Consider the following 23,023-nt stretch of genomic DNA (forward strand, 5'->3'; position numbering starts at 1 on the left):
GAAAGGTACAGAGCTCACTCACGAGTGCGCTCTGAGCGTGGTTATGCCATTTTACTTCCAGGCAAGTCCTGTAGAAACCCACCCATCCTGCACCCTGGAACGCGATTGTCTACATGCACACCTGTATGTAGCTACATGAAGCGAATATCGCTCCACCTTAAGGTTTTTTCTTTCCCAGGTATCAAAATCCCAGCATATCAACATGGAAGACCATCTTCCCACCCGCCACCCCCAAGATAGCCAGCCATGCCTGGCAGACTCGACTTAAGCAAGGGTGAAACCGCGAAAAGTGAGACATACAATGCATCCGACAATAGTCACGACGGATAGGACCTGCAATCTCTGTGGAAGAGCGTCGTGCATCGCGGGTGTAACCTTCGGGGGATCTCAGCTGCCTCCGTCGTCGTTGGGGGTATTCTGGAAGGGGAGGTTGATAGGCTGATAGGCGGTCTGGTGAGACAGCTGCAGGTGTTTGTGTTACAACAGGATGTTTGACATCCCGTATGTCTCGGAGTCTATTTCTGGTTTATGGGCTTGGCTGGATTGATGGGGTCACTATAACTGAGTAGATATAGTGGTTGACCTAAGATTATACACAGCACACACCACCTACTTTGGGAGAAGGAGGGTTCTTAACACACAATGTTCTTTGAATATGCTCAGTGAGTTCTGAGTTGGAACTGACTGCTCTCTCAAGTCATGTGGGATTGATTCGATATGGACTCGAGCGCCGTTCGGGATGTGGATCGGGTCCTGATCTATACTCGTATCTGTAAACATATAACTACTATGTATAGGACCCGTGTAGCAGAACACAACCACTTCACCACGCACGTCCTTCTCAGATACTTTCGTTATCCCTCGGTTGTAGATGGTCTATCACCATGGGGTATGCAAGCACATCCAGAAAGGTACAGCACAAAGCATGAAATGCAGCCCAAGTATTCCCTTCCCTCTTTTCACTCGGGTAAGTACTGTACATAGTACGCAGTAGTACATACAAGCAACCATCGCGCAACTACACCCTCCAGTAATATCCCCGGTAGACCACTCACTCCCCACTCTGCAATGCGATCGGTTCTCCTTCCCTACGCACGACTCCACCATCCAAAAACCCTGGACAGTGTCCGCCAAAACAGCACCCGATCGAATGAATGGGCTTGTTCGGGATGAGCGGGCGGGCGGGCAAGACAGGCGACGGGGCGGGCGGGCATGCGGTGGGTGGGCAGGTAAGGCGGGCTGCGACAAGGGGAAGAGCCTTTGCCCATCGTCATTGTCATTGGGGCCCTAGAAACAAACCTAATTGATCCCGGTTGCAGCCCGGAAGGCAGCAGCAGCGGCGTCTTAATAGGGAGAAGCCTCGACTGGAGTTATTGGAGGGGGGGGGGGGGGGGAAACAGTGGGCACCACACCACTCATCTGGGCTGGTTTCGAATTTACCTGCAGGTACCGGACCAGCCCTTCTACCTTAGTTGATGGGGAAGGATTTGGGGGCCAAGATGCATGTTTGTGAGGGAGTCTTGGTGTGTGGGTGTTTTGGGTGTAGTATAGGATTGGATGGGGGTTGAGGTTACTCAGCTTGAGGTATAACTAACTTACTGTACAGTACAGTAACTAAACTCTGGCTCTTGGTTTGGCTTGTTGCTCTAGGTTTATACACTTGGATTAGAGATTCCTGGCGTTATGGTTGGATGGGTAAATGATATCGAGTCAACAATGTGTGCAAAGTGAAGAGCAATACAATCCGGCCGTTATCATCGTCACTATTTCCATCAATGCCCCTGTTATAGTACTTCACCACACCATCGCGACAGTGATTCGTGGTGGTTGTGGAAGAATGCTATCTGCCTGAGGCAGATGGGAAGAGGATTCCGAAGTGTGTGTGCAATGGACTGTTTGTGCTGCACAAACCTCCCCAATCAACGCCCGCTGCTTCCGAATCACCCGTCAATTCATCGAATCCAGGTTAGCGAGTCCAAATCGGTTGAGAGTGCATGAATAGGTAGGTAGGTAGGTGATGAGTACAGTATCCTCAGTCCTCTACGTCATGATCAGAGAAATCCCTCATTGGCCGATTCACAACAGGTTACAGCAGTCATGTTCAATGAGTTTGATTGAGCGATCTGATGAAGGACACTTCCAATGGCTGAGACATGCATACATACATACATTCATAAGCACTTCATAACTATTCCACATACGAGTACAATGTGCCCAGAAAACGAGCACGAGACCAATTCCCCTTCCCCCCTCGATTCCACCCCTCCTCCTTCCCTCACTGGCACACTGCCCCTCCTCTCCGTCCCTGGGTGGTTAATCATGATGGATATGATTGACAGGGGAAAGACGGAGGGGGCAGGGGGGAGGGGGGAGGGGGACAGAGGGGCAGAGGGGCAGCAGACACACACAGGAAAAAAAAAAAAGGGCAAGGCGAAAAGACAAGAGAACCCGGAGCCCGGAGCCATGGGAATGGAGGGGCTGGGTTGTGTTCGCGAAGAGAGTGGAGATTCCTTCTCCTCCATTGACACTTGGCCACTGGGCACCTGGCAGACACTCACTGCAGTTTTTTTCGCATTTCCCCGTTCGTCCGCTCGCTCGCTCTCAACAACAAGCCGCTAGAGACGTTACAGCGATGATCTAGTAGGTAGTTCCACTCCCAAAGGAGATAATAATTCAGCTTGTTATTTCACTCAACTTTGCCCAACCACCGTGATTATACGGGACTTCAAACACATACAAGCACATCTATTCAGGCTACGAAAGACTGACCCAAAAAGTAGTTTGATAACGGCTTCCGTTTCCCGTCTAGGATACCTATTCTGGAAGGTTACTTCGTAGGTTAATTATCAGGCATTGTCATCAAGGTTAAGTTAACCTTGGGTTCCGTCCGAGGTATGTCGGCTACTGTACTGTACACCGTAAGCCCGCATTGTGGCTTGTTATTGTTGGTGTTGCTGTTGTTGTTGGTCTAAAAAGACGGTCGGTCAGTTTCTGTTGGTTGGTCGGTGGCAATTTCATCTGCTATTATTTTCTACGAGTAAGAGAGGATAATTTAGTCTGGATCAAGAAACTGGAAGAGATAGCTTGAACTACTCATTTACTTGTATTTTGTGTATTTTGTGTGCTCAAGGAGTAAATACGTACAAGTACTGTATCAGATATCAAGGTTAATCTCCGTGCAATAGTTACATTATCCCTGCAAAGTTGTTCATTATCTGATCGCGCCTCAGGCAGCAAAAGTTGATGTTATGTGCCCCTCCCCGCCCGCGCGGTGCGGTGGAGGAAGAAGGCGGAGGGGGATCGCTCTCCTCTCTTCCTCGCGTGCCGTTTGCTTGAACCTTGTTTTGTTGTGTGATGATGGGCTATACCGAAGGAGATTAGGAATTGTACGAGTAGAAAAGGTCTTAATTCTACAAAAAGCATTTCCGTGAAGATCCATGACGCGGCCCTTTCTCCCGGTTCTCAATCGTCGTCCGATATGTGCTGAGCAATTGGCCCTGGAGTGCGCATCGGGCTTGTAAAGATTGCAATCATCCATATGGCGGATCGACGCGACCATGGGCCGATGGGACTTCAAATCCCTTGGATTCGTTACAGCTTTTTTTTTTTTCCCCTGGCGGGACTCTACTCAAAAGGAAAGGAAACCAAGAAACAAATCGAAGATATCATCCGATCGAAAGTCATCCTCATCAGCTACGCCCGCGGAGTCTTCGTTGTTCCTTGTCCCTTCCGTCGGATGCATGGATGACTAGCAGCAGTATCCGTAGTAGATAGATACAGAAAGACCAGAGACATAGGCTCATCAGCCCTTAGTCGAAGGCATGACCTGATGTCCAACATACTAAGTACTGTGCATACTACTAACATCGTACAGTACATCTCCGCCATAGAACTCCGGCCAGTCATGGCATCGGAAATGATACTTCGTACATGTACTAGGTAGAGTATCTGGAGGGGCACTGGCAGGAAGGAAGGATCTCTCCGGGTGTGCCAAGTTTGACACTAAGCAAGCACCCTAGTGAGCAGCGCCGCTCCCCTCAATCCAACCTTAGGCAGTAGGATTTTTACTTTCCCTCAAGCGTGACCAGGAGGATGGTAACTAGACCAAACAGCGGGTTTTGGGGATTTTTAGTGTTGGTTGCTTTTGGGTGCATGTTAACTTAGCTTCCCAACTAGGCTCAGTAGGGGAAGAGTCTAAAGCCACACCTGCACACCTGCACCCATCCCACTGCAGGTATCCCTCCTCCCCGAAACAGAAGAAACAAGCAGACCCTGGCTAAATCTAATTCCAGTGCACACACCAGTCGAGTTCTTCCATCAAGTTGTCTATTCGTGGCGATGAACTCTGCGAGGATTGATCCCGTATCGCGACCAAGGAGATAGGTATAAAGTCGAATTTGAGCGAATCCCAAATTGCTCAGCACTGTTGCTACTACTGGTAAAGAGACACTGCTCAACACACAACAGCAATATCGTCATCATCATTCACAACACAATAAACAACCACCAGCATACTCCAAGGCTCAGGCCACTGGGGAAAGAAAGCCTGGTCATCCTCGGTCGGACTGAGAAGGTTAGATGAGGTGTGTGGCGTTCTCGCCTCGCCAAATTCTCAGAGTCTGATTGGCTTCTTGGAGTCTCCCAATGCACTTCCGAAACCGAGCCGATACTTAAAAAAAAAAGTGCGAAAGGTGAAGACCCAATCGAGAAGGATAGCGTGGTCTTTCGGCATTACTCCGGTCAGCTTCGGAAAAACCACCCTGGCCAGGGTAAAAGTGCCGAGGGAAGTTCCCGGTCAATCCCTCCAGGAGGCCCCGACTCACAGCACTTCCTTGTCTACGATCTTGCGGACCATCCCCGACTCGGGCGAATGAGAGAGACGGGGGAGAAAAGCGCAAAGAGAACGATCTGCAAGCGGTACGGTATGGAGTACGGAGTCCTGTACCGGAGTACTGTAGTCTGTAGTTGTCTGTACCTGTCGGTGATGTCGCCCTACCGGTAGTCTTCGCCCACTCCCACTTCCTAATTTTGCATGTTGGGGATCCATACTCCGGCCTAGAGTGCTGACTAGGACCCGAGTGTATCAGTAGCATATCATCATGATTACCTATTTGAGCCATTTTTGATAGGGACCGTAGTGTTGATGGTTGCTGGTGCTGGTATGTCTTGGATCTATTTACCTCACCCCAACCACACTGCTGCGTGTTTTTTGCTGTTCTGTCCCTGCCACGTAGATGAATCACAATGAACTGTTCTTCTCGTCGAGCTGATACTCTCCGTACAGCAAGCAGGGCTAGCCCTGGCCTTTGGGTAAGTAGGGTCGTCTGGGACGTAGGCTGTAACAGAGGTAGCACTCAGTGCCAAGGTGCACATCTATCGCAGCCACGACCTCAACCATCAGACTGACCGGCGAGACTGAGACAGACAGATATCATCACTCAGCAGCCTCACAAGCGAAGGCCAAGCTTTGTGATGATGATGGAAAAAGCAAAAAGCAGACGACGATCCCATCGGACAATTTCTTCACCAACCATTGAGCAAGCACCTCTAGGCGAGTTAGTTCCGAGTTCCCCTCCTCACCAAGGTAGGGACGAAGAGAGACTCGAAGGTGCCGGAGTTCCGCCCTGCCTACCACAGAGTACCAATTTTGTACAAACACAACAAGAAACAAAAAAAGAAAAGCACATACATACACCTCAAATTCTACCTATCGGCTTGCATGATGCTTTTTTCTGCCTGCTTCAGTCTTACGGTAGTCTAGGGCTGGGAAATACGGAGCCTGGAGTACGTACTAGTCTCCTCGTAGGGGATCATCCCACACCGCCTGGCTTGGTCGACGAGATTTGTTCGTGGAAGTTTCCATGAGCGGAGCCTATCCCACCGGCTTCCGCTTGAGTTTGTGTGGAGCACCAAAAACGGGTTGGCCATGCCGCCGTGATCGGATCGCCACATTGGGCGAGGTGCAGGGGGGGGGGGGTTATTGTTTCTTCGACTGGTAGTAACTACTGTAAGTCTGGGACAATGATGCATCATGCCAGTCTTACTCGAATGGGTTGTGGCAGTCAAAAGGAAAAAAGCAAAGGCCGAAGAAAATGATGATGACGATGATTATGATAAGCTGGTCATCATTTGTTTTGGTCTCTTTTCTGTGCTTATTTCCTTGGAAGGAAAAGGAAGGAAAGAGCAAGGCCCTGTCCGCGCCGATGGGCGGGGAGAAAGGCGTAAGCGGCAAGTTGAGCGAGGATGGATTGTTGCAGAATGGGCTACTACGGAGTACAGAGTACGGACAGCACAGTACAATCAACTTCGGTTGTGTCTGACACCGACCTCTTTCGTTCTTTCCCTGATAGACACTTGAGTACTGTAACTACCAATTCCTAGTAACTTACCATTGGAAATGTTGCTAAGCTCGGTATGGAGTCTCACATTGGGGACCTTGAACACTTTTATCTTCCCCAAACTAGATGATGCTATTACTCAATCGATTCATCGACTTCTCGGTGATCGCAGTCGTCTATTGTGAGGGAATTTTGGGTTCTCTCCAAGAGTCAACAAGAAACAGTAGTCGGATGTTCTCTTATCTTCTTGTGGTATAGTGCGGGTTTGACCGCAGCAGAGTAAAAAAATCCATTGCTGGGTTCCTGCAAATTATCGAGTGGTACGTACCATTACTCTGCTCTCTGCTTCCGGTATGACGGCGAACCCAAATCCTTCTCACTACGAACTCTTCGACCACCCAGCGCGCTCCGCAGCCGCCACGAGATCGAAGCAAGAGATTTGAGAAGAGCACAAACGAAAAAAAACCTAGTAACCAAAAGTGATGGTCGAAAAAGGTACGTACGTACTACTGACTCAACCATCCTACCTTTCCCGTCGACCCCCGGGGGTTTTCATCCGCGGTGTTCCGAAATGGATGACTATGCGCTTGATGAGCCTTTTTTTCCCTTCTTGAGATAATCTTGTAACTTGTTTCACGTATTTCCGTATCGTGTAATGAATGCTACGTGAGCGAGCGGTCTTCTCTCGAGCTGAGAAATTCCAATGCCGGATGCCGACCGTATGGGATCGATGCAATGGTCAGATCAGATAGTCGGAGGTTCGGATATGCTACTGCTGTTGTGATACGGAACATTAACTGTCCCCAAATGGATCCGGATTCCACTTGGACTTGCCTAAGGCTTAGGTAGGGTTGGTCAAGAAGGTCCACAATCGAAGCGGGAGAAGCTCCCAGCGAAAATCTCCTGGTGGAGAATAGCCGCCGATACGAACGAAGCCTAAACGGGAGACCCATCTTGAATACTAAAATGACGGTGGTTATTTGGGGCGGTCACTGGGGGAGGGGGAGGGGGGCATGCACTATGCAGATGTTCAATGGGAAGAGCAACATAACATAGAAAGGACCCTCGAACTATGTTGCGTTGAATAAAGGAGAGCTGGAATCCTGAGCTGTTGGCCTGTCAATTCCGAACAACAATCCTTCCACTGCAGGAAATATGATGGACTGAGACAATGCTTTCTGATTCATCATACTTATTGGACCGAAAGGGGTAAGGATACGGTTCGCATCCGCACCACGGAATTGTTCAAGCGCGGGTGGTATTCGGGTTAGTCCTGGACTCGGAAAATGTATGAGTACGTAGTTAGAACACAGGCATATGATATGATCTAGACTGGCGGCATCGGGGATGAAACAAGGTGCGTGGCATCATCGAATTGGCAATCAGATGAAGTTCAAAGCATCTTCGACCAAGGACAGTCTCAGTGACGGATCAGTCTAGAAGGTCCATGCGCCATGCCATGCAGGTGATGTATATCTATCTGTCGTTGCTTCGATGGGTGGCTGTGTTTTGTCGCAGCTGAATCAGTTCTCGCTCAGATCGTCTTCTCAGTGTTTCTCAAGCAGACAGGGGTGAGGGTTGCTCCGTGAGGAGAACTCCTGATTTCAGACGGTTAATATTGAATCGAGATTCGGGACAGGCACTGGAAGAGTTTCATTTGTTCATTTCCTGCCGCGGCTTACGCAATTTGCAAATTGACCAGCAATACGTGTAGCACGGACCGAGGGCAAATGTGCTTTCTTCCGTGTAGATCAATACACACAGCCAGCTACGGAGTAGAAAGTACTGTAATGCATGCTCGCCGTTGAGCTCCCCTATGATACCGCAGAGATCCATGCCACCTTTTCCTCCCCGGCGCCTCACGGCCTGGATGTGGTATGATGACGAAGGAGGACCGAGTGGCAGAGACGCGTTGAAGCCCGCATATGAGCGGCAGCATTGGCGGCCCATACCGTCATTGGAGGTGTGGTGTGTATGAAGTTCAGGATCGAAAAAGTGATGACTGATGTAGTGGCCAAATGGCTCGATCTAAATACTGTACATAGTACTCCGTACAGTACCTACAACTCTCGATTGACATGGATCCAACATGGATCCAACATGCAGATGGAGGTCGGGAAAGCCCCATGCGGGAGGGAGGGAGGTCTCCATCGTCCGCTCATCTTCTCAGGTATGGAGTTTATACTTCCTGGATCGAGATTTGACAATTTGACAGCCGTGGAGTCGAAGTGGGCAGCCTCTACCATTGTTCCTCCCGCCCATGAAGCCAGGAGCTCAGGTTCGAGCAGGATGCCACTCACTCCACTTTCTCGCAATTATGATAACTTTGATAAGGTTTCGTGTCGCCCTACCTTACTCTAGCCTCTAGCTCATGTGGAATTGTGGATGTGCCATGAGGGACTGAGCGCTGAGGAACCAGTATGGAGCCGGCGGCGGGCCAGTCAACTGCGGAGAAAGGATGCAGATGTCCGCCTGCCTCATGACATCAAGCATATTTTGGTGCGTGTTTGTCAACCGCTCAGTAGTACTTGTGTATATCGCAGGATATAGGACGTCAACAAGGGACATTATTCGAATTAGCCGTGGTTTCAGTACACAGGTAAGAGAAGCCGAGAAACAGGACCGTGATCGGAAAAGGAAATCGGAGGGTCTTACCCAGCTCCTGAAACCGGCGTACAGTAGTTACAGAGAGTACGGAGTACCCGTACTTTACATACACACAACCTAACAAACTGCTTGGATGGAAGGAAAGATGAAGGGTTCTTTCTCCCGCTCGTCTGGTATGCTTCAACCGGCTGCTGCTTAAGTTTTTTTTTCTTCTCACCCACTGGGCCTACCAGTCCTAGTTGAGGTTAGTAGGATCCGTCGCCTCCGGGAGCCCGATCTACGGCTGCATAGGTAGCCTCCCACCATTCCGCCCCTCCAATAACGTAGGTTACTCACTCTAAGTACTAAGTACGGCGTATCTCCCCCCCCTCATTTTGTCCTGGCTTACTACTACTACATTCACCTGGTAGGTATGATATGTCTGATTGTTGTACTATAATATCAAAATCAAATATATACCAAGAGAAAACGAAACCGGTCTCACGATTGCTCACGGACAAAACTGAGTTCAACCAAATGGACGCCTAAAATAGAACTCCTCAACCCGAAGATACACCTGCAGTTAAGTTCTCATCATCAAGATTCAGAACGAGTCACTGGACTCACTACGTAGGCTTGACGAGCTCGGCTCTGGAAGGCTAGAACAAGATCATGACGGTGTCTCTCAGTCTGTCTACCTGCTTGCGTCTTTGCCTGATCCCTGATGGGCTACGATTGGCAGGCTGCAAGGCCGGTAACGACGAAGTTACTGCCAAGTATCTTTTTACGTAGCTGTCTGCGGCAAGGATACCAACGAGATACCTCGTTTCGGTACACGCCCGACGTGCCCTTTCTCTCCCACCAACGAGTCGAGTCTCGAGTTTTGATTCCCTAATCGAATTCGACGAGCCAACCAACGAGCACCGGCCGTCGGGATAGCGTCTTCAACCCTCTTTTCTTTCCCCTGCTTGCCGCTGGTGCCAACCAAATTCGATGTCAGATTTCCTCCCAAAAGGATCTCTTCGTTTCCCTGCTCTTCCGGGGCGACCTTTCGGAAAGGGTTGGGTGCCGAAATTGCCGTTCATTTGGCACAGAGCCAGAGATACAGACAAAGTCAACCGTGAATTGGAAGTTACTGGGAGTCGATAGAGGATTTGATTTCCTGATCAGATGTACAGTACAGCGCTGTTGAGGATGAGGACTATTGGACTAGTTTGCAGCGTGCTACTGAGACAGACAGACAGACAGACAGACAGACACTAGATAGATGAGTACAGTCTCCGTACGTACTCTCCGTACTACTTAACAGGGTAATAGTAGTAGATTGACCCCGTTCGGCTCTTGTTCGATTCTCGGAAACCGGGTGAGGCACGAATCAGGTCAACGGCACCTGGGTTAGTATGAGTAGCAGTAAGTATGGTAAGTTAATGCCACCAAATTATTAAAATTTCCTCAAGCAGTACACAGCTTTTTTCCGTGCGCATTTTGCCTCCCAGAGTTAGGATCGTCACCGCCAATCCACAGTTAACCTTCAATTAGTTTCGCACTCGTCTGAGAGTATCGTCCCCCTTTCCCTTCTAAAGAGTGTACCGCCTGTTGTGCTTGTCGGAAGCTGATAATATTCCGTGATTTTGCGAGGTTTCAATTCCTCTTAACCTCTCTTACTGCCGCCGCCGCTATTCATCGCCCCCCTTCCCACCCTTTCCCCCTCCATTCCCGTGACTACTAGTACTACTGCTAGAACGGCTCTACCTTGGGTGCGTTCTTTTTGAGGCAACTCTTTTTTTTTTTCTCTCTTTTTTTTTCTCCCCTTCCTTTTTCAATTTTTTCATTTTATCTTTTTTTTTTTTTTCTTACAATTTTTTTTCTCTTCTCTGTTTCCTTACAAACCCATCCATCATTCTTCTTTTTTTTTCATCTGTGCCATCTCCTCCCCCCCCTTACTTTCCATCTTTCTTCCTACTCCCTGGTCTCCGCATCTATACGCGTTGTCCCTGGCAGTTTCTTTATTCTCCTCACCCCATCCGAAACGAAAAGCAAAAAAAAAGTACTGGTCAATCCTGCGCATTGTTGACGCGAAGCAGAATTTGACTAGCAAAATCTCCCTCTAGCACTGCTGCTGGTTCTGTTAGACCCACTTACACGCCGCCTCCCTGGTGGATCAGAACCATTGACTGTTTTGACAACGTGCGGATAAAAAGAAGTTCCCACACAACTCGATTTTCTGGTGGGTGACCGTGGGGAATTCAGATTAAGCATCTCGACCTCATCCTGACCTCTTTTCTGCAGTGGAGTCGGACTTGTTCCTGCACATCTCTATCATCGACCTTGGACTGCCCTTGAGTCCATTGCCATCCGAACTCACCATCCCGAACAAACACCTGTTGATTCCTTCTCGCGTCTGTCCGGAAAAAACATCCAATTCCGTCCCCGGAAAGAACACACAGAGAAAAGTGAAAGGAGAGTCCAAGGAGGGACCGAAAAACTTCACACAGCGAAAAAAATCCCCTCGTCGAGAAGGACGCGATCAGGATTTTGAAGTCGGTGACATTGGCAAAAGCTTTTCGCATCCTTGAAGCTTCGCCTTTTGATCGCAACACAATTGCAGAAAGGTCCTAGTCTCCGTTCTGCGATCAATGATCAAGATACCGTGAAATCCTTGTTCGCGAGTCCTAAACCCCATTCCCTTCACTTCCACTCTCACCCCTCCTGTTTGACACCCTCCCCGCGTCACGATGGATCCCAGATCTCATCCGTCACGGCCCCCATCCACCAGCCTGCCCCAGGGCTCCACGCCTCTTTCCTCGACGCCTATCTCAAGCATGCCAATGCCTCAGTACGCCATGCAGCATCAGTACCCGGTGTCCCAGCCGCATACTCTTCCCCCGCTCCAGCCTCATCACTCCCAGTCTCCTGCCCCTCATTCCTACATGGGTCAGCCTTACCGGCCGGATCTCTCGAGATATCCCGCGTCAACCCACGATGTCTACGCGACCTCCGCGGCTCCTATCATGCCTCATACGACCGTGGGTAGCTTGCCTCCGTCCTCGTTCCTCTCCCATCCCAATCCGCAGGCCCAACCCCAGCCGTCGCAACCTTACCCTCCTTCGCACAGCGTGCTCCCTCCCGCGTCGAGTGCTCAGTCCTATCCTCAGCCGATTGCGCCGGCCCCGCCGCGTGATCGTCGCTCAGACTACTCCGCACTCCCGTCGGGTGCTTTCAGCTACTCGGATCCTAAGGGCTCGCCTTGGATGAACCATGATCCCGTGGCAGGCCCGAACGGCGCTGCGCCTTATGCTGCGAAGGAGCCGCCTCGTACCCAGGTTGTTGGCTCTCAGGGCCGTCGTGGTATCCTCCCGAGCGTTCCGGGACGCGCGACTCCGGTCCCCAACGGCGTCAATGGAACTGCCAAGAACACCACAATTCCCGCCAAAGATGCAGATGGAAAATTCCCCTGCCCGCACTGCAATAAGACATATCTTCATGCCAAGCACCTGAAGCGTCATCTGCTCAGACGTAAGTTGATTGACCGCCGGTGAGAGTTGCATTGCAAGTTGTATCGCGCTAACAGGCATACGTGTGTTACAGACACGGGTGATCGTCCTTACATGTGTGTTCTTTGCAAAGACACTTTCTCCCGCAGTGATATCCTGAAGCGCCACTTCCAGAAGTGCTCGTTGAGACGTGGTAACCCCACGGGAGCGACTCACTTGTCGCATCCCCAGGCGCATCTGAAGAGATCTCAAGCTGCGGCCAATGCTGTTAAGCCTGTTCAGGAGGAAGTCAACAATCCCATCCCGCCTCCCAACGGTATCCCCGGTGCGACGTATGCTGAGGGGCCTGTGAACGGCAATGGCATGGCTCCCGCCCGTCCAGGTTACACGGAACAGCAGCCTTTGGGTTTCTCCATGTCGTCTGTGAATGGGATGAACCGCGGTCCTCCCGAGGACGCTTATCCTGCTGGTCAGCCTCAACAGAGAGGTCCTTGGCTTGCTGCTCCTAAGCAGAGCCCGTACATGGTTCAGCCCGGCGCTGATGCCTCTGGCCAACAACTGAATGTTGACCGTCCTCCCCTTGAGCAGGTAAAGCCCCCGGTTATTCAAGATCCTAAGCGCCCTGTCATGCCTGGCCCCACTCCCAATCATGCTGGCGAAATTGACTGGACTTCGATGTTTCAGCCCGGAGGTTCCGACGGTTATATCAACCAGGTCTTCCCTCAGCAGACCATGGCCGCCGGCCAGGAGCCGATCCACGCTCACGTTGACGCCGAACGCAAGTTCTACCCCACCACCACCGGCCCTGGCCCCCAAGAAAGTGGCATGAACGGACTTTACCTGGCTTCAACTATGAGCGGCGACGGTAAGTTGAAAGGACACTCGTTATCAGTGTTGAGTTGGATGCTAACTCGCCTGTTATCTAGGCACCGTTCAGCCCGCCCGCCAATAGTCGCGAGTAAATGAGGGTGGATGTCTGTATCTTGACCACGCTGAACCCAACAACATGCAATTGGCGCGAAGAGGAGTTTTTTTATTCAGACTCGAATCGACATATCACACTACCTCCCATCAGTGGGATTACGTGTCATACGACGTTACGCATTCAAGATCTAAGGATATGTGCAGTGGTACTGGATCTTACATTGGGGATGCTTGTGCATATACGACTCTTTTCCGGACCTACTTGACGTCTCTGATCCTCGATGTCAGTTCCATATTCCCGAATCACTTCAAATGTTCGGTTTATGTCTTCTATGGATCGAACGGAAAGCCGCTTTGACTTCCGAACAAGACAGAAATGATAGAAAAAAGGAGGAATTATTCGATTGGTGAAACAAAAGTTAGACAAAAAAAAAAGAAGCAACGACGATAGAAAAAAGTGGGTGTCGACCAGGCCCAAGAAGAAATTCGCGCAGTGCGCATCGGCGTGGTCGGATTGTTCAGCGTCCAAATCTCTTATTGTGATGAAAATATCTTCTTTCTGCAGGTATTGTGATTGAAATTTCCTGCGATGAAAAACTCAGTGTCAGCATTTCTACGGCGAGTGCAGCTTTGCGGTGGTTCAGGATTTGTTTTATTTTCTTGTTTTACTGTTTTCCTCTTCCATCCATTATGAGTGATTTTGATGGGATGGTGTGGTTTTATCTGGCGTCCAATCATAGACTTGGGCATGTGTTTTTATGCGAGTGTGCTTTTATTTTCTCTTTACTTTCCCTTTGTCACCGTTCAACTCATGTGGAACGAGATCAAAAGAGTTCGAGTGGAAGGCTTCTTTCTGTCGATGCATCACCCTGATTTGCATGGTCCATTCTCGCGGATTCTCTTTCCAGTTGCATCAAGAAAAAGAGTGTGCTTGGCCTCTGTCTGCATAATCATCACGGCCGTTTTTCAATTTTTCATGTCATCTCCCCCAGTCCACCCTGTATGTAGAGTCGATGTATCCCTTGATAGGGTATGCACGTTCGGACTGGGGCTGCCAAGGTGTTTCCATACACGTCCTCGCCCATACAAAGTCATCTTCGAATGCTTTTCCCCTCTCGTGTGTTTGTCTGGTCTGTTGCGTATGGCCTGTTTATTTCTCTCTCTCTGCCCCATTCTCTGTGACTTACATTGTCATCTGGGGTGTGGGCCGGGGTTGCCTGTGGAATTTGACTGCTGCCGAAGGAAGACCAGCTAGCTGTGTTGGCGCTTCTTGAGGCCTGGTTCGGTTGAATTGCCTGGATGCATATCCCTGGCCAACCCCTGCATGGTGTTGCGACGATTATTCCATCTTGCCGTGTTCTCCATTTCCAGTTCCTTGTTCCGGAGGGAATTGTCATCATACAAAATATGCTAGAATTACCTTGCAGAAGGATTAATGAAGTTGCCCATGCTCATTTTGCTCGTTTCGGGTCATTCGTTGACGTGTGTAATTTGTAGTTGTTATGAGATACTTAGTTGGCGGTAGTTGTCGGACGCTACGAGGAAGATCTCCGAGGTAGACCGGTGGAAGAAGGCAGGAAGAATAGCCATGCCATGTGGCCTGGGGTACATGTGAGGGAGTGACAGATAGGTGATTCATTTAATGGCCCGACCGAAGCCGAAGAGCCATCAAGGAAAGGCAGGTAGTAACTTATACCTATGGTACTGTATGTACATGCAGTACTCCCGTACTACTCGTACTTATAAGGTAATCATCCCTTTGGTCCGGAGGAGGGGAACATCCCGGGATTTTCCTACCCCCTCAAACCCTTGATAGATGGGGAGGAGAACGAAAGTGTGGAGAGACAGAGTGGGGAAGGATCTCCAGGAGTCCAGGACACTACTAGGTTAGTATCCATGATGTATACTAATAGGTGACTATACTACTACTGCACTTGTACAATAGTTACATATCTTTCCCCCCCCATCAAATTGATCCTCGTTTACCCACAACATCAAGCAGACCTCGGATACTGTAAGATTTACACTGGCACCACACAGCACTGGCATGTCTTGTATTAAGTTAAATGTCGACGTCACCGCCTGCCCCGGATCGTGGATTGGTATTTCCCCGCCGTGATTGGCCGCCGCCCACGGGACGCTCCGGAGGACTGCGACTCTTGCCTTTCCTCCCCCCCCAAAACCTCCTCCCATCATCCATCCATCATCCCTCCTTTCTCCCTTCCATCATTTTGTGACCCGACTCTTTTACAAGGATTCTTACAAGCCATTTCCTCTTCCTTCTCGTGTCGATGTCCGACATTTAACCGCCTGATCACGTTCTGTCTCTCTATCAGTCCCTTCAGTCCCGTTAGACCCCAATCTAGATCTCGATTCCTCCGCAACTCCGCGGCTACCCACAACTCCGAACTCCACCGACCTCCGCTACATCCACCCCTTCCCCTCACAGGAGTTTTATAGATAGACGCGAAGAAAGCCCACCCCCGCTTCGCAGCACTCGGATCAGCATCAGTATCCTCCTATTCATCTCCTTCCACTCCTGGGACATCCAATACGTGACCGGTGGTTCGAGTCCACCGATTAGCCTAGCCTACCTCCACCGACCCCTCGATCACAACCTCAACCACTCATATATTATCCCTCGCCTCCCTCCCTGGTCATCACAATGTCCACGAACAGACCGTTCCTGGCGAACTTCCTTGCGGCCTTCCGAGCGCAGTCTACATACAAAGCCTCCACCGCCGGCACTCAATCCACATCAGCCTCGATATCCTCTGCCCAGATCTCCCAGAGTGCGGCTCGAGCAATCGCCACGAAAGCCAGCAGCAACTCGGAAGCGTCCTCCGCATCTTCATCCACAACACACCATTATCACCATCACTCGACCTCCTCATCTTCACACTCTCGCCCGCACTCCCACCACCGCGGCCCCCTGGCCCCGGGCCAAGGCCAGGAGCAGTCCAGCCCCGCATCCCCGCCCCCGTCATCAGCCGCGACTCCACCCCAAGCCGCCGGCGGCGCATCGTCTCCTCCACCGACCCCGGCCGCCTCGAACCCCATCCCCATCACCAACAGCCATGGCCGTCAACGGCGCGGCAGTGACAGCTCCAGCGGCTCGGGCGGGTTCCGCGACGCGCTCGGTCCCGAGAAATGGTACATCGGCGGCCGGACGCCCGGCGGCGAAGAGAGGTTCTATCGATTAGGCATGGTCACCAAGGGAGGGGGTCGCCTTGGAGGAAGCGGCCGGGTGGGGAGTATCGATCAGCTAAGTCTTTGATCACGACTCTCGCTCACAGGGTATTCTTCCCTCTGTTTTTCTTTTCGGTGACTGGCCTTGGGGCCACCGGGAATTGCTTGTGCAAACCCTATTCCGATTTTGTGAATTTTCCTACTTTTATATACCTTCGGCGTCAGGAGATTAGCCAGGAATGGAGAGGGGCTTATGGGACTGGCGTTGCTGTTTGGCGTTTGGGCTTAAAAAAGAACTTGCTTTATTTTAGGTATCGGGTTGTCTTTCCTCATCGGGAGTGATTGGACCTTGCGCAGATTGACAATTGGGGTTGGTATCACAATCCTGCCCAATTTGCGAGTTTGTCTCTGCTTAGTGATTGGGAGTGTTGGAGACAGATATAGGGGTGGATTCCAGATATATGGTACATGAACAACTTTCTCCTCTCTCTCTTGTGCAGCTTGCCGTGGTGTCCATCTCATTGCCTGTGTCCTACATAAGTTTGAGGCAATGAAGCGAGGCAATGGGTCAAATCATGGCAGTCGTTGTTCGTGCCAGGCTGCTTCGTTAGAAGAGGGCAGATTGGCAAGAATGAAAACCCGAGGGAGTGACCGAGCCCATCGAAAAGCGGGAGGTCATATAGACCTGGGCTTGGTAGGGGTAGGCAGAGCTGGGTAGTGTGTCCACAAACACGTACTGTACTTTTAGTCAAGTGTTTTACAGTAATCCTTTTCTCTACAAGAGGTGTGGACCAAAGGAAGGAAATCGTGTTTCATACAACCCGAGTCCGGGCCGAAAGTACTGTACACTTTCAACAAGGTTGAAGTGAGCACACGGTTGCCTAGACTATATTGACTAGTATCTGTATAGGACCTGTACCTAAGTTCTCCTTGTGATCTACCGTTACAGCTCAGCTAAGACTAGCTGTGTTTACCTTTTACAAGGTTTGTTTGAAACTACAGTCTCCCAAAGGGCTAGCCCAAGATCCGTAGTCACAAAGCGACCTCCACCGTGAACCACCGTATACACCAAAGCGCCGGATCAAAGTACTGTATAAAGGCTTGCGAAGAGCGAAGAGTGTAACCACCGAGCTGCACCTCCAGGTACTAGGTACAGTACAGTACTTCAGGCTGACATAGTACAGTACTGTACATAACTTCTAGCAAACTTCAACCCCGCGCCCCCAACAACGCCGCCCGCTCATCCAGCCCCCTCCGCGTCTTCCCCTTCCTCCCCCAAGCACACACCCTCCCCAGCGAAGACAAAAGACCCATCCCACCCCCCTCCCCCATCCACCAAACCGGCACAACCATAACCCCCACCAACCCCGCCAAACTCCCCGTCATCACCGCCCACCCCGCCCGCCACTCCACGAACCCTCCCCACAGGGGCCCCAGAAACAGACCCAGAAACTGCGCCATCGTCTGGATGCCGAACGCCTGGGCGACGGCGCCCTTGCGGCCGAAGACGGTGGGGTCCCGCGCTTCCATCGCGGCCAAGGCGGACTGCGTCTCGAGGTACAGCGCCGGCGTGCACAGGTTGATGAGGCAGCCGATGGCCGTGAGGCAGGTGAGGAGGAGGGCGATGTGTGTTGGTTGGGCGGTGGTGACGAGGCGGAGAGCGAGGAGGGGGATGGGGAGGAGGGCGAACGAGGTGAGTGCGATGGGTCGGGGGCCGTGAGTGTCTGTTAGATGGCCTTTTTTGCCGGGGTTAGTGGGTTGCTTGGGGTTTAGGGGGCTAATGGTAGGGATTGGGATAGGGATTGGGGGGGGGGGGGGGGGGGGGGGGGGGGTCCCTTACCGAAATAGGGTTGGAAGAGGGCGGTGATGGCGGAGGGGAGGAAGGCCAGCCCCGCGCCGAAGGTGGTCCAGCCGAAGCGCGATTCGACGAAGATGGGGATTGTCTGTCATTTAGTCAGGGAAATGTGGGTTGTTGGGTGTGGTTAGGTTGGGTTAGGGAGGATTGCAGGGACTAGGAAAGACAGCTTACGGCGTCAAAGGCGGAGTAGAGGAGGCCGTGGATGAGGAGAGCTCCGGAGGAGATGAGGACTCGTGGTTCGCGGATGATGAGGAGTATCGCTGGCTTCTGGTGTTGGTCGTTGTTGGACGTCGCGGAAGATGAGGAGGAGGGGCGTCTGGTTGGCGACGCGGTTGGTTGCTGCTGCTGTTGCACCAGACTGTCGCTTGACGTACACCCATCCTCTCCTCGAGACGGCAAGCAGGATGATGGATGCGTCTGCATCCATCGTTCGGCGACGGCTTTCTCGACCACCGCGACTCGCATGAGCAGATCGATCCCCACCATGGCAAAGGCAATGGCGAACACAGCCTGGTACCCGGCGACTCGATAGACCAGACCGCCCAGCAGCGGACCCAGCAGGAATCCCAGGGCGATCGCCGAGCCCAGGTACCCGATGGTTTGGCCGAGATTGCTCGTGGAGACCGAGTCCGTGAGCAGGGCGAGCCCGGCCACGGCGACCATGGCGGTGGCCGCACCCTGCAGCATGCGGGCCACGATGAACACCGCGATCGTGTGCGCGAGAGCGAGGAGGACCATCGATGCCCCGAGGAAGATCAGGCCCAGGAGGTAGGGCATCCGGCGCGTGGGCGCCGCATCGAGCATGTATCCGAACGCTGGGCAGCAGACGAAGGCGACGGCGGCTTCGCACATCAGCAGGATGCTCACCCAGAATTCTCCTGGGCCACGGTTCCGCGAATTAGCGTTGGACAGACATAGCGGATCAGAGCATCGAATCGGCAGTTGGACTTACGGTCTTCATATGCGACGCCGGCGCGGTCGACGAGGGCAGTGGGCATAACAGGCACGATCTTTGCAGCTGGTCAGAGTCGATGGCAGAGCACGTCCCTTTTCATTGGTGACTTACCATCGCATAGAGAAAGTAGTCCTAGATCACATCAGCCATTGCTCCAAGAACAAAGAACATAAGGGTACCCACCGTGAAGAACGATATCCAGGCCGTCGCGATGATGAAACCCGTCGACGACCGCCATCGCAACAGTCGGGGCGGACGATGGCTCATGGCTTTCGCATGAGAAGTCCACATTCTACTTCACCCAATGATACTACGAAGTCAATCGCTAGCTATACTTGAGTAGATTTTGTGGTTCTTGGCGAAGAGAGAAGCGTTGCAGCCCATTGCTTGAAGCGGTGGCTAAGCTGTGGCTGATTACATTTTGACAGGTTCTAAAAATTGTGTTTTTTTTTGGTTGGCGGGCGGATTCTCTATTTCTCCTAGAAAGCATTCAACAATGACGAGGAGAACCAAAGTTGGCCACACCTCCGTCGTCGCAAAAGAACAAGCAAAGATTTCCCATACACATGGTAAATTCATTCATGGAGCTTCCGAAGTCGTTCTCCTTTCAATGTCCAAGGACAGATCCGACGTCTAGTCAGACTGTCAGACTGAGGGCAACAGCCGGATGTCCATGCCGAAGAGAACAATAGAACGAGAGTAAGCAGGCCAGTCAAAACCAGAAACCGTGATCTGATCCCGGAGAGCAATCATTCTGTTGGGGATCTCCGTCCTCCGCTTCGACTGAAAAGCATACGCATGCATGTTGGGAGGGATATGGCCTGACCAGACGCATAATAAGTTTGATTCTGTCTGATATTCTGGGTTCCCGCTATTAAGCTACAGCCTCCAGCTTACAGTCAAGCCGGATCAAATCCCGATAAGATAAGGGAGGGGGACCCAAAAAGTGCGGAGGCCGTCGACCTGGCGCGGGTTTCGGAGGTGGCCGATAAGGCCCTCCCCATCCTCCCTCCCCTTCGCCCCAAGGGCGAGTCAACGCTGCGCCAACTTAAAGACGCTTTTGATCCCCGGTTGTACGATCGTTCTTCTGTGTACCTGCATACCCTGCACATTTTGCTCTTGCAATCGGACATTTTCCTCTACCTCCCTGTTTCCTTCAAACATGTCTTCCCCCATCACTGCGGCCCGCTACGGCAAGGACAATGTCCGAGTATACAAGGTCCACCGGGACGAGAAGACGGGCGTCCAGACCGTCGTCGAGATGACCGTCTGTGTTCTCCTGGAGGGAGAAATTGACACCTCGTATGTTTTTTTTTTTTTTCTTTTCTTTCTGTTTCCTTCCTGCTTGTGTTCCCTCTCCACTCGCCCCCCCTCCACTCTTCCCTATCTATTCAACGCAACCGGCTAACCATGTCTTATCGATGATACAGTTACACCAAAGCCGACAACAGCGTCGTCGTCGCCACGGACTCCATCAAGAACACGATCTACATCCTGGCGAAGCAGAACCCCGTGACGCCGCCGGAGCTCTTCGGCTCGATCCTGGGGAACCACTTCGTGACCACGTACCCGCACATCCACGCGGCGCACACCTCGATCATCACGCACCGGTGGACGCGCATGACCATCGACGGCAAGCCGCACCCGCACAGCTTCCTGCGCGACGGCGAGGAGACGCGCAACGTGCAGGTGGACGTGGTCGAGAACGCCCAGGGGATCAACATCGACATCCGCTCCGCGCTGGCCAAGCTGACCGTGCTCAAGAGCACCAACTCGCAGTTCTGGGGGTTCGTGCGCGACGAGTACACCACGCTCCCGGAGACCTGGGACCGCATCCTCAGCACCGACGTCGACGCCACCTGGCAGTGGCAGCGGTTCGCGGGACTCGAGGCCGTCCGCGCCGCCGTGCCCCGCTTCGATGCCACCTGGGCCGCCGCCCGCGAGATCACCCTCAAGACCTTCGCCGAGGACAATTCGGCCAGCGTCCAGAACACCATGTACAAGATGGCCGAGCAGATCCTCGAGCGCCAGCCCCTGCTCGAGACGGTCGAGTATGCCCTGCCCAACAAGCATTACTTTGAGATTGGTATGTTTCCGTTTCCGTTTTGCCTTTGTTTTTTTTTACCAAAAACATGTCGGCTGACATTCGCATAATTAGACCTGAGCTGGCACAAGGGCCTCAAGAACACCGGCAAGGATGCCGAGGTGTATGCACCCCAGAGTGGACCCAATGGTCTCATCAAGTGCACGGTTGGTCGCAAGTCCAAGGCCAAGTTGTAGTGCAGTGTAGGGTTTTGGTCTTGCTATTGCTATTGTCATTTTTGTTTCCAGCGGTTACTTGAATGTTGTTTCCGGCTCAAAGACACCCCACCCGATTTTGGTTTTGTATATAGTTTCTTCGTTGGGATAGGGGGTATAGCATTTCACTGGATTGATCGGTTATGATACAGCACAAGCCTATTTTCTCGCTCGCTCCCTCAGTGAAGTAAACTGGCACAGGTGCAAACCTTCGAGTAAGTAGGTGTGTAGATCGACAGCATATGTGGATACAAGCCCGGGGCTTCCGAAGACATATCAAATCAGATGAATGTATAGAATTAGGGACCGGAAACAGAGAAAGAAATGGAAAACGTTGAAAAAAAATAAAAACTCCCACCCATGCGCTAGCAAGAATTCGTGACAACAACAAGGGAACAAAATAAAAGTACAGGGGGAAAAAAGGATACACAAGTCGGTTGTTGGTATCCGCGGAGAAGAAGGAGAGGAAACAGTCAAGGCACTTAGGTATATACCGCGAATGATAGAGTCAATCTGTTGGGTTTTCTCATGCCGACACCTCCACCTTGGCCGCCTGGAACGCCTGCTGCACCTCGGGGAGCTTTCCGATGACCGACTCCTCCGGAGCCTGAGCCAGAGCACCGGTCCCACCGATCTTCATGATATTCTGCTCGTAGGGGTGCTTGAGACCTTCGAAAGCTGTACAGAAGGAATATCAGTAAGAGGGCCTTTCATGCGTTCACGTGGCAATTTCCCATGCCCCGGATGACAAGGAAGACTACTCACTCTTCAACCGCGCCAACCGCTTATCGCGCAGGCGGTTCTTGGGCAGCATGCCGCGGACGGCGCGGCGCAGGACCTCGCCGCCGCCCCATTTCTCGAACATCATATCCATGGTCATGCTCTTCAAGCTGCCGGGGCGGGTGGTGTGGGTGTAGTACTTCTTCTGCTGGCGCTTCTTGCCGGTGGTGCGGAGGTCGTGGCAGCCGACGGCGACGACGTAGTCGCCGCAGTCGGTGGAGGGGTCGTAGATGGGCTTGTTCTTGCCCATGAGCACGAGGGCGATGGAGGAGGCCAGCCGGCCGAGGGTGCGGCCGTCACTGCCCACGTCGACGTGGTGCCATGCGCGCGAGTAGGCGAGACGGGTCTTGTTTTTTTTCGATGTCAAAAAGTTAGTTGACGACAGAAAACAACCACCAAGACAGGGTAGAAGGGAAAAGGGATGGGTTTTAAGTATGCCAGATGAAGAAGGAAGGAAGAATTACCTTTCCAATAGTCTGCGACATCTTGGTATCTTGATCCAACCAACAACGACGAACCAATGATGCAGAATATCTCAACGCAACAAAGCTCACACCTCACTCACTATCTTTTGCACCCGGGCAGGTCCCAACTTCCTCCA

General features: G+C 51.9%; 8 protein-coding genes across 8 annotated transcripts; 6 read left to right on the plus strand and 2 right to left on the minus strand.

Moving 5' to 3' along the window:
- Positions 1-642: 642 nt before the first annotated feature.
- Positions 643-1,348, plus strand: BO86DRAFT_375148 (uncharacterized protein; the record flags this gene model as incomplete). Its single annotated transcript, XM_025670469.1, has 4 exons — positions 643-662; positions 798-967; positions 1,032-1,229; positions 1,320-1,348. The coding sequence occupies 4 exons, from the start codon at positions 643-645 to the stop codon at positions 1,346-1,348; spliced, it is 417 nt and encodes a 138-aa protein (XP_025532262.1).
- Positions 1,349-4,578: 3,230 nt separating this feature from the next.
- On the plus strand, positions 4,579-5,700 carry BO86DRAFT_452825 (uncharacterized protein; the record flags this gene model as incomplete). Its single annotated transcript, XM_025676952.1, has 5 exons — positions 4,579-4,583; positions 4,684-4,922; positions 5,130-5,159; positions 5,285-5,310; positions 5,352-5,700. The coding sequence occupies 5 exons, from the start codon at positions 4,579-4,581 to the stop codon at positions 5,535-5,537; spliced, it is 486 nt and encodes a 161-aa protein (XP_025532263.1). The 3' UTR covers positions 5,538-5,700.
- Positions 5,701-11,476: 5,776 nt separating this feature from the next.
- BO86DRAFT_108886 (putative C2H2 transcription factor) lies at positions 11,477-13,715 on the plus strand. The gene is made up of 2 exons (XM_025665909.1): positions 11,477-12,440; positions 12,513-13,715. The coding sequence occupies exons 1-2, from the start codon at positions 11,660-11,662 to the stop codon at positions 13,382-13,384; spliced, it is 1,653 nt and encodes a 550-aa protein (XP_025532264.1). The 5' UTR covers positions 11,477-11,659; the 3' UTR covers positions 13,385-13,715.
- On the plus strand, positions 13,678-14,686 carry BO86DRAFT_108927 (uncharacterized protein). Its single transcript, XM_025665910.1, has one exon. The coding sequence runs from the start codon at positions 14,046-14,048 to the stop codon at positions 14,595-14,597; it is 552 nt and encodes a 183-aa protein (XP_025532265.1). The 5' UTR covers positions 13,678-14,045; the 3' UTR covers positions 14,598-14,686.
- A 1,087-nt stretch (positions 14,687-15,773) lies between these two features.
- Positions 15,774-16,718, plus strand: BO86DRAFT_108939 (uncharacterized protein). Its single transcript, XM_025665911.1, has one exon. It carries the CDS (start codon positions 16,008-16,010, stop codon positions 16,617-16,619), a length of 612 nt encoding a protein of 203 aa, XP_025532266.1. The 5' UTR covers positions 15,774-16,007; the 3' UTR covers positions 16,620-16,718.
- A 753-nt stretch (positions 16,719-17,471) lies between these two features.
- BO86DRAFT_444921 (MFS transporter) lies at positions 17,472-19,755 on the minus strand. The gene is made up of 7 exons (XM_025676412.1): positions 19,528-19,755; positions 19,456-19,476; positions 19,342-19,399; positions 18,561-19,267; positions 18,372-18,474; positions 17,819-18,267; positions 17,472-17,677 (listed from the first exon to the last, which is right to left on the minus strand). The coding sequence occupies exons 1-7, from the start codon at positions 19,633-19,635 to the stop codon at positions 17,564-17,566; spliced, it is 1,560 nt and encodes a 519-aa protein (XP_025532267.1). The 5' UTR covers positions 19,636-19,755; the 3' UTR covers positions 17,472-17,563.
- A 751-nt stretch (positions 19,756-20,506) lies between these two features.
- BO86DRAFT_302416 (urate oxidase) lies at positions 20,507-21,624 on the plus strand (the record flags this gene model as incomplete). The annotated part of the gene is made up of 3 exons (XM_025667527.1): positions 20,507-20,646; positions 20,775-21,430; positions 21,503-21,624. 3 exons carry the CDS (start codon positions 20,507-20,509, stop codon positions 21,622-21,624), a joined length of 918 nt encoding a protein of 305 aa, XP_025532268.1.
- Positions 21,625-22,168: 544 nt separating this feature from the next.
- Positions 22,169-22,948, minus strand: BO86DRAFT_452830 (mitochondrial 54S ribosomal protein uL13m; the record flags this gene model as incomplete). Its single annotated transcript, XM_025676953.1, has 3 exons — positions 22,887-22,948; positions 22,408-22,768; positions 22,169-22,320 (listed from the first exon to the last, which is right to left on the minus strand). The coding sequence occupies exons 1-3, from the start codon at positions 22,905-22,907 to the stop codon at positions 22,169-22,171; spliced, it is 534 nt and encodes a 177-aa protein (XP_025532269.1). The 5' UTR covers positions 22,908-22,948.
- Between the last annotated feature and the right edge of the window lie 75 nt (positions 22,949-23,023).

This window comes from Aspergillus japonicus (genome assembly GCF_003184785.1).
Source record: "Aspergillus japonicus CBS 114.51 unplaced genomic scaffold BO86scaffold_3, whole genome shotgun sequence".
Lineage (NCBI taxonomy): Eukaryota > Fungi > Ascomycota > Eurotiomycetes > Eurotiales > Aspergillaceae > Aspergillus > Aspergillus japonicus.